Source organism: Hyperolius riggenbachi, chromosome 6 (genome assembly GCF_040937935.1).
Source record: "Hyperolius riggenbachi isolate aHypRig1 chromosome 6, aHypRig1.pri, whole genome shotgun sequence".
In the NCBI taxonomy this organism is placed as follows: domain Eukaryota; kingdom Metazoa; phylum Chordata; class Amphibia; order Anura; family Hyperoliidae; genus Hyperolius; species Hyperolius riggenbachi.
The window spans coordinates 94586317-94600627 of NC_090651.1; the positions used below are offsets into that span (position 1 = coordinate 94586317).

Genomic DNA, 14311 nt, shown 5'->3' on the forward strand with positions numbered 1-14311 from the left:
GTATTTTCTTTTTCTCTCCAGAGGACAATTCAAGAGTTCACTGGGCCGCTCTGTAAAATCATTTAGAATGCTGAGCAGTGTGTAAACTGCAAATATTAGATAATGATGCAACGTTATAAAAAACACTATATAACTGAAAATAAAAATATGAGAATATTTTCTTTGCTACAGATGTTCTAGAAATTATCCGTACTACACAACCAATTCATTAAGTCACAACTTTTTTCCCGCTTCTGTGTCTCTTTATATGAGCTGTACAGTACTTGGGATGCATGGTCACCGCTCCCCTCCTTTCCTCTTCTATTTACAGCCATAGAAGGTAGGCCATTGCATCTAGTGTTGTTAATGATGTGCCTGCCCACTACAACAATGCTTTGTAGAGGGAGACTTTCACCTGACTGTCAGGGTATAGGACTCTACTGACATGGAGGAAGTATGACCAGGGGTTATGTGACCATAACTATAGCATAATGAACAAACTTGTTTACCAACTTTTTCTTTTTAAACGTATCCCTTTCGGGACCGGATGGCTATGACCTCTTAACTTTTTTTTAACATTACCAGATGTATCCTTTAAGGCTTAAAGCCCCTGGAAGCCTATGTGTCCCTCGCCACAGCTCCGCTCTCAGGCAGTCTCGCGCTATCCTAGCTGGGAGCTTTCTGCGCAGGCATACAGAGGCGCACTCGGTGAGGGACGCACAGGCTTCCAGGGGCTGGAGGAAGCCCCAGGTAAGTAAATCTGATTTTATTTTTTAAATTGCAAGATATACAGTAGCTTTTAAAGGGAATCTGAAGTGAAAATAAACTTATGAGATAATGATTTGTATGTGTAGTACAGCTAAGAAATAGAACACTCGTAGCACATATATGAGTCTCAGGAACAGTACAGGAAGAGTTAAAGAGAAGTCAAAATAAACACAAATACGTCATACTTGCCTCCTGTGTTGTCTACTCATCAATGTCTTTCTCCTCTCCTCCGTCGCATTTGTGCACTGTGATCAATGGAATTCTCTGTCCTCCATTGTGAAAAAGTGGTAAGCATTTAATATCCATCATTTGCAGCTATATCATGTGTTTATTTTAAATAATTTGACTCAGCTCAGGTTCCCTTTAAAGGGGAACTTCAGCCTAAACAAACATACTGTTATTAAGTTACATTAGTTATGTAAATTAGAATATATAGGTAATATAATCTTTTACTCATCCTGTTTTAAAAGAACAGGCAAATGTTTGTGATTCATGGGGGCTGCCATCTTTGTCATGGGGGCAGCCATCTTTTTGGTTCAAAGGAAGTGACAGGGAGCATGAGACACAGTTCCAACTGCCCTGTGTCCTGATAACCCCTTTTTTAATCGCGCGCTACCCTTCAAATGTCAAATTCAATATGTAAAAAAAAAAATTGCACCAAAACAGCAGAACGAGAACAACAACAACATCAGAAATCCCATCATGCTTTGCACAGCAAAAGGGGAAAACTGCCCGGGCAGTTTTCTTCTGTGCAGCTAAAAATGAGGCTTGTATAAGAGAAACAAAGTTCTGATGCTGTGAAACTGTTAAAGAAACACTAGGCCTTTTCAGTGCTGCTGAGTCGATTTTTAGTCTGGAGGTTCACTTTAAGAAACTTCATTTGTTATCTATGCAGAGCTTCTCTGAGCTCTCTGACTAATTTAGTCAGAGAGAAATGCTATTTTCTGAAGCACTTATCTCAACATGTCTCTCACTGTTTCTTGTTTACTTAAAGAGACTCTGTAACAAAATGTTTAGCCTTATTTCTTCTATCCTATAAGCTCATATACCTGTTCTAATGTGGTCTGGCTTACTGCAGCCTTTTCTAGTTGCACTGTCTCTGTAATAAATCTTATCTTCTTTCCTCTGCCGGCTCTGTCGGGCTCAGGCTGGAATGTGTGGAATGTGCAGCACTGCTTGTGATAGGCAGAAGCTTTACACACCGTCTCCAAGCTCTCCTCTCAGCCTATCACACTCTGGTTAGCAGCCATGTCTTTTGTTTGTAAACACTGCCTAAAACTGGCAATTACAAGCCAGGATTGCAGCAGGGAGTGGTAGAAACAGCACAGAGGGGCCCAGGAGAACATAATCAATAGAATGGTATGCTTTTTATTGTAAGAATTTTAGAGTACAGATTCTCTTTAAGGTTTTTCTGCCAGGAAGTTCAAAGGGTCATTAGCTCTGGTCTGTTTCATCATTTAAAATACAGAGTGAAATTTGTAAAATGCAAATATTAGAGAATGATGCAACACTATAGAAAAAAATAGATTATTTTCTTTTCTACTACTTTTCTATTACTTATCCATACTACACTTACAATTCATAGGCCCATATGCAATTAACTTTTTCTCCCTAGTTTTCTCCTAGGTGATATTTTCAAAATTGTCAATAAAAGGCAGTTTAAACCACTAACAAGTAAGAAAATACTCCAAATAATTTTGATGGTACCTTTTCACCAGCTTTTGAGTACTTTATCAATTGTAAAATGTGTAAAAGTTATATTAAAGAGAAGATGAAAATGATCTACTGGGAGATAACTCAGGTGAAAAAGTGAATTGCATATGGGCCATTATATCATAAGTTGTTTTTTTCTTCAATTCAGTGTCACTTTAAAGCGGACCCAAACCAAACATTTTTTTTATTAAAAATATTTAGTTGCACCACTTTGACACATACAAAGATAAATAAACACTCCTTAAAACCTATGATCATTTCAGTGCATGCTTTTCACCCTTCTCTTTTCATAGCTAGGGTTATACTGGGGGCAGCCATTAGCAATTCCTCCATTGCCGGACACCATCTACTCCACCAGTTTGCCGGAAAAATCCCGGCAATTTGAAAGGAAGGGAGGGGTTCCTCCAATAAATGTAAAATATTTTATATTTGTCATCATGAAAAGGCTGCTATTTATTATTATAATTTAGAAAATAGATTTTATTTCTGAAATATTGTATTTTTAGTTTAAGGACCAGAGCCGTCCTTTCCCTAATGTGCCTTGTCAGGACTGATTATCATCTGAGAGAGGTTATTACAATGACAAGTTTGTTGTACATCAAACCATTGTTGCCCTGAGTTCGCATATCTGATAGACGGTTCAGCTGTATAATGTTCCCTGTGTTCTAGAACCAGAAAACCAAGGATTATGTATATCTTTCGCTCCCACAGACGGCTGACCGCAGAGGAGACTAGGAGGTGGGCCCGCTCATTTGATCTACTCCTGTCGCATAAGTGTAAGTATACAAAAGTTTATAACCATGCTTGGAACTTGTTCTGACCTAAACAAAAACTATTCCCTTATGAAACAATCTCTCTTGGGCCTGATTCAATTTCAAATACAAAAAAAAAACACCTCTGAGGCGTATATGTGCACATCACAAGCAAATAAACTCCTATAGCATGCAAGCTGGAGGCACTCTGCAAATTAAGTGTAAACCCATTTTGTATGCCTCATCTTACATGTACGTAGTCTAGTCTTTGCTCCTGGCAATTTTGCTTTAAATAACTCACTTGTTGAGAATGTGTTGCTTGTTTGTGTTGTAGAAAAAGCAATAAATTTTTATTCTCAGTTTTTATTTAAATTTTATGTTTTTGGGGAGAATTATAAATGATGATGTAATAAAGGTAAAATCTAGCAAAGCATATGTACATTATGTTTATCTCTGGCCGCTAAATCTTATTTAATTCCTTATTAAAAAAAAAAAAAAAAAAAAAACCTGTTGACTAAGAATTTGTATGGTACATAAACTGTTATTTAGACTAGTATGTTAACTTAAACTCTGAAACAATAAAGTCCTTCAAATTTTAAAGATATGACACTTAAGGTGCCCATAGACTACGTCGATTTCCTACCGATATACAGCAGATTTGATTACTGTGATTGAATCTGCTGTGAAAACGATAACGCATACGCGACCGGTTGACCGATTTCCATCTGAAATTGAGCGATTCAGTCGATCCGTCCAGACGGAAAACTTTACTTGATCATCGGCGTTTGATTCGGCGATGACCGACGCAGCTGATCTTCTTCTGCATCTCCTCTTCACTTCCTGTCCCGTCCTGTGAGAAGGGGAAGTGGAAGTTCAAACAGTAGAGCGCCCTCTACTGTTTAAACTTCCGGCTTGTCACAGGACGGGACAGGAGAAGATGGAGAAGAAGGCCAGCCAGAGAAAGGGACAGCACGATCCCGGAGACTCGCACCGGCGGACAGGTGATGTATTGCTGCTGGCCGGGGGAGCAGGGGCAGCGAGGCAGGTAGAGGCAGCGGCAGCTGCACAGATTGTGAATTGATTTCATGCTGAAATCAATTCAAAAATCTGTGTGCAGTGTATAGACAGCTAATATAGATCTCTCTCTGATTAGATCAGAGAGGGATCTATCTGTTGGTCGATCTGGTGGCAATCGATCAGTGTATGGCTGCCTTGAGCCAGCTGTCCACTACAAGGCCTATGAGGCTGTGTTCCCACTTGAGCTTAGTTTTGTATAAGATTTCCATTTCCACATTTCCACAGTGAAAACCAACCCTGTCGGGTGAAACTGATAGAAAACAAATGCAAAATGATTCTGACAGGACAGGACTGTACTGGACCGGAAATGTACAGATTTATGTGTACTAAGCCTTAGAGTTTATCCTCTGCATCCCTTTAACATTCATAGTAGGAAGGTTTTCCAGCTGCCCCAGCCCATATCTAATTCAAAATCTTAGTTATTGATATGACCAGGGCCGGGCCGAGGCATAGGCTGGAGAGGCTCCAGCCTCAGGGAGCAGTGTAGGAGGGGGCGCACAATTCATTTTGCTATCATTGCCCTATTGTGTTTGAAGCACAAAGAAATAAGAAAAGGGGATACATAGCAGTGACTGCAAGCCAGATAACTAGATATAAAGGTGTTGGGGAGGTTGTGGGCCCTGTGGTGCCTCTTAGTCTAATAGCAATCAGTGTGTGACGGCTGGGGAGGCAGGGATGGAGGCGCGCACTTTGGTGTCTCAGCCTTGGGTGCTGGAGGACCTTGTCCCGGCTCTGGATATGACCCCAATTATTAATTAATTTCTAGCTAAAGAGATTCTCCCCCAAAATCACACACATTTACCATTTTCAGTTTTGGATACCCTTCAGAAATATTCACCCTCTAAGTGGACAAACCTACCCTTACATAGCAAGGGATGACTCCAAAAAAATGTGTTACAATTTTGACTCCCATAAATTGTGTCCCACCTCCCAAAAATAAAGCATCCTGCAATTGTGGGATGCAGATCTGATATACTTCTACCTGGCCCTAGCCATATGCTCCACAGGGACAATTCACTATACCAGGCAAGAAATGGCTCCATCCTCATCTGTCAACAGTTTGCACTTCATTCTATGATTAAATAAGCCTCAACCAGATGAAATCACTCAATAAGCAATAGTTTGCACTTGGGAATGATGGGGTTCTCATCAATGTCTGGACCAGAAATACACCTTGCCTGACAACAAAAAAAAGAGTATTAAACCACATAATAATTTGCTTGTTCTAAAAATAAAAGTAAGAGACACTCTCTCACTGTATTATCTCTCTCTCTGTGTCTCTCTCTCTCTCTCTATATATATATATATACAGTATATATATATATATACCGTATATATAGGCTTTTTAATCTTCCATTATTTCTGCTGTAGGGAAATGTATGTGTATAGAATTCGTTATCTCTATATTCTTTACGTACATTTCTTATATGGTTTAAATTAAATGTATTTTATTAAATACGTTTAATTATCTAGCATAATTCATGGTTTGGTTGAAGAAAAGATATCCATCCATCAAGTGCAACCATAAAATAAATAAATACATAAAAATTGGTATTTATAATAAACAAATAAATAAAATGTTCTCTGTGGAGGAAAACCTTTATCTGTCAGCAGGATGTTTCTAAAGAGAATATATAATTATCATGGCTTTAGAACAAATACATATTTAAAGCGCACAATGTACAGTATTTCCCTACAGGTGTGCTTTTAAAATATTTACTCAGTACAAACTATGATGATAATAATACTAGTAATACAAAAACAATAATGCAGCTACTGCTACTTATAATAAAGGATATAATGCTTAAAGAGAACCCGAGGTGGGGCTCTGACAATGCTAGCTGCACACAGAGGCTGGGTCTGCCTATACAGCCCAGCCTCTGTTGCTATCCCAATCCCCCCTAAGTTCCCCCTGCGCTCTGCTATCCCCCATAAATCACAGCCGTGCTGTCGACATGCATCGGGCTGTGTTTACCTCTTTAATGTCACTCTCGCCGCTCCCCCCGCCTCCTGCATAGCTCCGGTCCCCAATCAGCGGGGGAGGGAAGGGACGCGGGCGGGGACTGGAGCTATGCAGGAGGCGGGGAGAGCGACAAGAGTGACACTACAGCGGTAAACACAGCCCGCTGTGATACGCTGCGTGTTGACAGCGTGGCTGTGATTTATGGGGGACAGCAGAGCGCAGGGGGAACTTAGGTGGGATTGGGATAGCAACAGAGGCTGGTGCTAATAGTTGCAAAGACACACCACTAAGGGTGTGAAAATGTGTTTACAGAGCACAATCTATGTTCTGGCCCATACAATAGATAAATATACAGCAATCAGTGTACATAATACAACAATAAATAACAATATAAAAATATTGAATAAATAATGCATACAAAACCACAGGGTAGTAAAGAAACCACAGGGTGGTGCAAGGAAAGTGAAACAGTCACTTTTTGTTGACAGTGGCCTCAATTCACGGAGCATTATCAAACGTTTATCAAACATTTTATCAAACGTTTGATAATTTACCTCATGTGTAAAATCTCATTTTGAATTCACTAAGGTGTTATATATTTGTTGAATGTTTTATCGGTAAAACATTTGATAAATATATAACACCTTATTAGTGACTTTAAAATGAGATTTTACCCATGAGGTAAATTATCAAACGTTTGATAAAATGTTTGATAAACGTTTGATAATGCTCCGTGAATTGAGGCCATTTAGTTATATCTCATCTGATCTGAACAGGTAAGGGCTTGATTCACTAAAGGATACGGCGCTCAGCAGCGTGGGTTAAATCCCAGAGCGTGCGCTATGCTCAGAGCTGTCGAGTAGCTTGCACTCTTTGAAGTTATGGGCTCTCCCTTGAAAACCACGCGATAGGCTGTAACGCAACCGCGATATTTTAACCAGTGCGACTGCTACTACATTAATTACTGTAGTTGCGACGCTAAAGTATCGCGGTCACGCTACATCCTATAAAGTGGTATTCAAGGGAGCGCACGCAACTTCAAAGAGCACCAGCTACTCAACAGTAGAGTTGGGCCGAACGGTTCGCCTGTGAACGGTTCCATGCGAACTTCCATGGTTCGCGTTTGCGTCCTTTGCGGAAGTTCGGTTCGCCCCATAATGCACATGGAGGGTCAACTTTGACCCTCTACATCACAGTCAGCAGGCCCAGTGTAGCCAATTAGGCTACACTAGCCCCTGGAGCCCACCCCTCTTATATAAGGCAGGCAGCGGCGGCCATTACGGTCACTCGTGTGCCTGCATTAGTGAGAGTAGGGCGAGCTGCTGCAGACTGTCTCTCATAGGGAAAGATTAGTTAGGCTTAGCTTGTTCCTGGCTGCATACCTGTTCTGTGAACCCACCACTGCATACCTGTACTGTGAACCCACCACTGCATACCTGTTCAGTGAACCCACCACTGCATACCTGTTCTGTGAACCCACCACTGCATACCTGTACTGTGAACCCACCACTGCATACCTGTTCAGTGAACCCACCACTGCATACCTGTTCTGTGAACCCACCACTGCATACCTGTTCTGTGAACCCACCACTGCATACCTGTTCAGTGAACCCACCACTGCATACCTGTTGTGTTCAGTGAACCTGCCACTGCATACCTGTTCTGTTCAGTGGACCCGCCACTGTATACCTGTTCAGTGAACCCGCCACTGCATACCTGTTGTGTTCAGTGAACCTGCCACTGCATACCTGTTCTGTGAACCCGCCTCTGCATACCTGTTCTGTTCAGTGGACCCGCCACTGTATACCTGTTCTGTTCAGTGAACCCGCCACTGTATACCTGTTCAGTGAACCCGCCACTGCATACCTGTTCTGTTCAGTGAACCTGCCACTGCATACCTGTTCTGTGAACCCGCCACTGTATACCTGTACTGTTCAGTGAACCCGCCACTGCATACCTGTTCTGTTCAGTGGACCCGCTACTGTATACCTGTTCTGTTCAGTGAACCCGCCACTGCATACCTGTTCTGTTCAGTGAACCTGCCACTGTATACCTGTTCTGTTCAGTGAACCCGCCACTGTATACCTGTTCAGTGAACCCGCCACTGTATACCTGTTCTGTTCAGTGAACCCGCCACTGCATACCTGTTGCGTTCAGTGAACCCGCCACTGCATACCTGTTGCGTTCAGTGAACCCGCCACTGTATACCTGTACTGTTCAGTGAACCCGCCACTGCATACCTGTTCTGTTCAGTGAACCTGCCACTGTATACCTGTTCTGTTCAGTGAACCCGCCACTGTATACCTGTTGTGTTCAGTGAACCCGCCACTGTATACCTGTTCTGTTCAGTGAACCCGCCACTGCATACCTATTGTGTTCAGTGAACCCGCCACTGTATACCTGTTCTGTTCAGTGGACCCGCTACTGTATACCTGTTCTGTTCAGTGAACCCGCCACTGCATACCTGTTCTGTTCAGTGAACCTGCCACTGCATACCTGTTCTGTGAACCCGCCACTGTATACCTGTACTGTTCAGTGAACCCACCACTGCATACCTGTTGTGTTCAGTGAACCTGCCACTGTATACCTGTTCTGTTCAGTGAACCCGCCACTGTATACCTGTTCAGTGAACCCGCCACTGCATACCTGTTGTGTTCAGTGAACCCGCCACTGCATACCTGTTCTGTTCAGTGGACCCGCTACCGTATACCTGTTCTGTTCAGTGAACCCGCCACTGTATACCTGTTCTGTTCAGTGGACCCGCTACTGTATACCTGTTCTGTTCAGTGAACCCGCCACTGCATACCTGTTGTGTTCAGTGAACCCGCCACTGTATACCTGTACTGTTCAGTGAACTCGCCACTGCATACCTGTTCTGTTCAGTGAACCTGCCACTGCATACCTGTTCTGTGAACCCGCCACTGCATACCTGTTGTGTTCAGTGAACCCGCCACTGCATACCTGTTCTGTTCAGTGGACCCGCTACTGTATACCTGTTCTGTTCAGTGAACCCACCACTGCATACCTGTTGTGTTCAGTGAACCCGCCACTGTATACCTGTACTGTTCAGTGAACCCGCCACTGCATACCTGTTCTGTTCTGTGAACCCGCCACTGTATACCTGTACTGTTCAGTGAACCCGCCACTGCATACCTGTTCTGTTCAGTGAACCTGCCACTGCATACCTGTTCTGTGAACCCGCCACTGTATACCTGTACTGTTCAGTGAACTCGCCACTGTATACCTGTTCTGTTCAGTGGACCCGCTACTGTATACCTGTTCTGTTCAGTGAACCCGCCACTGCATACCTGTTGTGTTCAGCGAACCCGCCACTGTATACCTGTACTGTTCAGTGAACCCGCCACTGCATACCTGTTCTGTTCAGTGAACCTGCCACTGCATACCTGTTCTGTGAACCCGCCACTGTATACCTGTACTGTTCAGTGAACCCGCCACTGCATACCTGTTCTGTTCAGTGGACCCGCTACTGTATACCTGTTCTGTTCAGTGAACCCGCCACTGTATACCTGTTCTGTTCAGTGAACCCGTCACTGCATACCTGTTGTGTTCAGTGAACCCGCCACTGTATACCTGTTCTGTTCAGTGAACCCGCCACTGTATACCTGTTCAGTGAACCCGCCACTGCATACCTGTTGTGTTCATTGTGGTCAGACCAAATTTGATCAGCTGGACAGTCACTGTCCTGTCATTCAGCTACATCAGCCAGGCGACCATATGGGCTGTAAAGCCACCAAAACCTGCACTCTTGCCATGGTGCGCACCAGTCCAGCACGGCCGTCACTACACAAACAGCTGTTTGCGGTGCGTTACACGGTGAGTTTGGTGTGTCAGTGTGAAGCAGTACCTTAATTACACTACCTGATTGATGTATACACATGCAAGATGTTTTAAAGCACTTTAGGCCTGTCATTTAGCATTCAATGTGATTTCTGCCCTTAAAACGCTGCTTTGCGTCAAATCCAGATTTTTCCCGGGGACTTTTGGCGTGTATCCCACTCCGCCATGCCCCCCTCCAGGTGTTAGACCCCTTGAAACATCTTTTCCATCACTTTTGTGGCCAGCATAATTTTTTTTTTTCAAAGTTCGCATCCCCATTGAAGTCTATTGCGGTTCGCGAACTTTAACGCGAACCGAACGTTCCGCGAAAGTTCGCGAACCCGGTTCGCGAACCTAAAATCGGAGGTTCGGCCCAACTCTACTCAACAGCTCCGAGTGTGCACTCAGGGATTTACCCCGCACTGCTAAGCATCGTATATTTTAGTGAATCAAGCCCTAACTAATAATTATAATGTAGAGTAAAATACTTTGAGTATTGAAGTTGTGAATGTGCTGAAATCAAGTAAAGTGATCTTAAAAAATATTTTACAGTAAAGCCTCATATAAATGCTCAGTAATTGTCACCTGAAATGATCATTGGAAATAATTCCAAGTTACACGTTTCCAAATGAGTGGTACACAGACAAAGATGTTTGGTAATTGCATAAGAGGATGTACTTCAATGTCTTGATTTCTCCGTTTCACTCAACATTCCTATGTCCTCACCCAAGCAGGTCGTGTGTATTAAAACACAATGGCCCATATGCAATTCACTTTTTCACCTGAGTTTTCTCCTACGAGAAATTTTTGAACTTGTCAATAAAATACCTTTTAAACCATCAGAAAGCAAACAAATGCTCAAAATAATTTTGATAGTACTTTTTCACCTACTTTTTTTATACTTTTTCCATTGCAAAGTGCTAAAAAGTTATTATAAATCGAAGATGAAAAATTATCTCCTTGGAGAAAACTTAGGTGAAAAAGTGAATTGCATATGGGCCAATATGCAATTAACTTTTTCTCCTGAGTTTGCTCCTTGGAGATAATTTTTCATCTTCTATTTAAAAGAACTTTTTAGCACTTTGCAACTGAAAAACTACCAAAAAGTATGCCAATAAGTACTATCAAAATTATTTTGCGTATTTTCTAGCTTACTGGTGGTTTAAAAGACATTTTATTGACAATTTTGAAATTATCTCCTGAGAGAAAACTCAGGAGAAACTGTTAATTGCATATGGGCCAGTATGGCTTAAATTGAGTCCCACGTCACCTTGCAAGTTTGCAGGATGGAGGATGAAAAACACATTTGTATGCCTTGTTTTTCAGAGACCACTGAAGACCAATGATTATGGACTTGAATGTTTCAGTATGTAAATAATAGTGACAGTTACAGGGGATGGCTGCATACCCTATATGGAGGGAATGACAATTTGTGGATGGCTGCCACATGGATTTTGGGAGGAGATGGCACTTGCTACACTGGGGGGAAGAGGGGTGGCTGTCACATGTTATATGGGGTGGGAAATAGCTGTCACATTTGTTATAAGGCGAATGGAGGCTGTATTTATTTTTGGTTGTAGTGGTTGCAACAATTATTATGTGGGAAAATTATGTTGCATGCATTATTTTTGGGGAATTATTTCTGCATTTCATATTTAAGGAGAATAATATCTGCATTTATAATTCAGGGTAATGATTACAGTATTTGTTTTTCAGGGGTAGTGGTTGTTGCATTTCTCATGTAGAATGATGATTACTGTATTTGGGGTTAATTAATTATTGCTGTATTTGTTATTTGGGGTAATGATGGTTTTTATTTTGTAATGAGGATTGGGGGTGAGGATTGTTTCATATGTTATTTGGGGGTAAATATTCATGCGTTTATTATTTGAGGTTGTGATTTCTGCATTTGTTGTTTGTGGGTAATGATTGCTGCATTCATTATTTGAGGTAATGATTGCTGTATTTGGTATTGGGGGTAATGATTGCTGATTTATTATTTTAGGTAACAATTGCCGTATTTGTTATTTGGGGTAATTATTGCTGCATTTACTATCTGAGGCAATGGTTGCTGCATTTGTTATTTGGGAGTAACTATTGCTGTATGCATTATTTGGGGGTACTGTTATTATGTCTGCATTTGTTATTTGAGAAGAATTAATGCTGTATTTATTGTTTAGGATAATGATTACTGTATTTTGTTGGGGGGGGGGGGGGGGCAATGATTGTTGCATATAAGTTAATTGCAATTATTTCTGCATTTATTATTTCAGCTAGTGATTACTGTATTTGATATTTGTGGGTAATGAGTTTAGAATTTATTTTTAGAGGTAATAATTGCTGTACTTGTTATTTTGGGGTAATGATTACTGCATTTATTATCTGAGGCAATGATTGTTGCATTTGTTATATTGGGTAATATTGCTGCATTTATTAATTGGGGGTAATGACTGCTTTGTTAATTATTTGAGCTAACAGTAATTATTATTTCATGTATTATTTAGGTAATGGTTTCTGCATTTTTTTATTTAGAGGGTATAATTGCTCTATTTATTTTTTTGCTTTTTATGGAAAATTATTGCTGTATTTGTTATTTGAGGGTAATGTTTGCTGAACAATAGGCTAATATGTTGGTCAAAATAAACAGTTTACATAAAATCATTTTTTTAAAAGCTTTAACCATTATTAGAAATCTACAACTTTTCTATCAAAATACTGTGAGCTGTAGATAAATTTTTTATGCAAGCTTGGCCTGAGATCCAAAATATTTTGGTAGGGTTCCTCCAGGCAAAACTGGTTGAGAAAGGTTGCTCTAAGGATCTGCAGTAAACAAGGCTGCTCTCCAATCCTGGCTTCATCGTGGCTCTTCATTTTCTGCTTAAGTTCAAAGCAGGAAGTAGAGAGGAAAGAAAGAGATTATGTTTCATTCAATTACGTGATTAACTAATGTGCAGATTAACCTTAGTGATTTCTAGCAAGATGCCCGGTTCCTGAGGCTGGGCACTAATCTCTTCTCACCATTTCCTGCACAAACACAGACAATCGTAAGACCAACCTATACACTGTATTGTCCAGTAATCTCTGTTTATAGGTCATACAGAAATAACCAGTTATGGTAAGTTATGAAGAACCAGCAAGGTTTTTTTTTATAGTGGGCAAAAAGGAACCTACTTTGTTTTTCTAAAAGAAATCGTGTTGCTTTTAGTTCTGCATCACCTAAATGTTTATCCTGTAAAGCTACTGACACAAGTCATACCATGGATTCATATTAATCCATACCTGGTACTCATGATGAAGGTTAAAACCTCCTGAAATAACAGTCTATAAGCAGAGATGCTTTAGGATGGAATGAGGCCCTAGGCAAGGTAGTAAATTTGGGACCACCTTGTGGTCCTTTTGGTAAACTGAAGTGGTAAGAGGTCAGAGAAGATGACAGGTGGGCCCCTTGACACCCACTAGCCCCAAGCACCTGCCTAGGTTGCCTGGTGGATGATCCCGCTCTGTGTATAAGTGGAATCAATGTATCTGTAAGGATTAAAGAGAACCTGCACAGAAAAAAATACCTCAGTATCTCTTCTTAGACCCCACTGTTCTTGCGGAGGATCCCTCGTAACATATCCAACTTGAACTAATGTTCTCATGCCTACACAAGCGGCGTTGTGCTACAGTGCCTGCGTGTGCGCAGACCGCGCTCTCGCAGGAGTAGTATGACCACGCTTGTACATAGAGAGGAGCGCAGCAAGAAGAGGACACAGGCATCAGCAGAGTGATTAAGGACGATGTGGAAAGCCTCTTGAGCAAACGGGCTTCCCAATACTTAGGTAAGTATCTAGTTATTGACTTTTTTGACATTACAAGTTTGCTTTAAAGAGACACTGAAGCGAAAAAAAATATATGATATAATGAATTGGTTGTGTGCTATGAATAATTACTAGAAGATTAGCAGCAAAGAAAATATTCCCATATTTTTATTTTCAGGTATATAGTGTTTTTTCTAACATTGAATCATTCTCTAATATGTGCAGATTACACAACACTCAGCATTCAAAATGATTCTTTCAGAGCAGTCTGTGAACTAATGACCTCTCCTCTGCCAGAGGAAAAGTAAATAGTTAACTAACAGTTGAGATAATAAAAGTCAGAAAACAGCCCTCTCCACGACTTTGAAAGTAAAGTCGTAGAGATAATGACTTTTTTGTATAGAGATAACAACTGGAGTTTC

At 41.2% G+C, this 14311-nt stretch overlaps 1 protein-coding gene across 3 annotated transcripts in view; it reads left to right on the top strand.

Annotated features, from left to right (window-relative positions):
- Window positions 1-14311, top strand: part of LOC137521001 (regulator of G-protein signaling 8-like) — a 102698-nt gene that overhangs the window by 58263 nt on the left and 30124 nt on the right. For 2 of the 3 annotated variants that reach the window (XM_068239686.1, XM_068239687.1), the window contains exon 3: window positions 3130-3236. In XM_068239686.1, coding sequence (XP_068095787.1) covers window positions 3130-3236 — 107 coding nt within the window. The remainder of the gene's footprint in view (window positions 1-3129; window positions 3237-14311) is intronic. The other variant, XM_068239688.1, reaches the window with a different exon arrangement.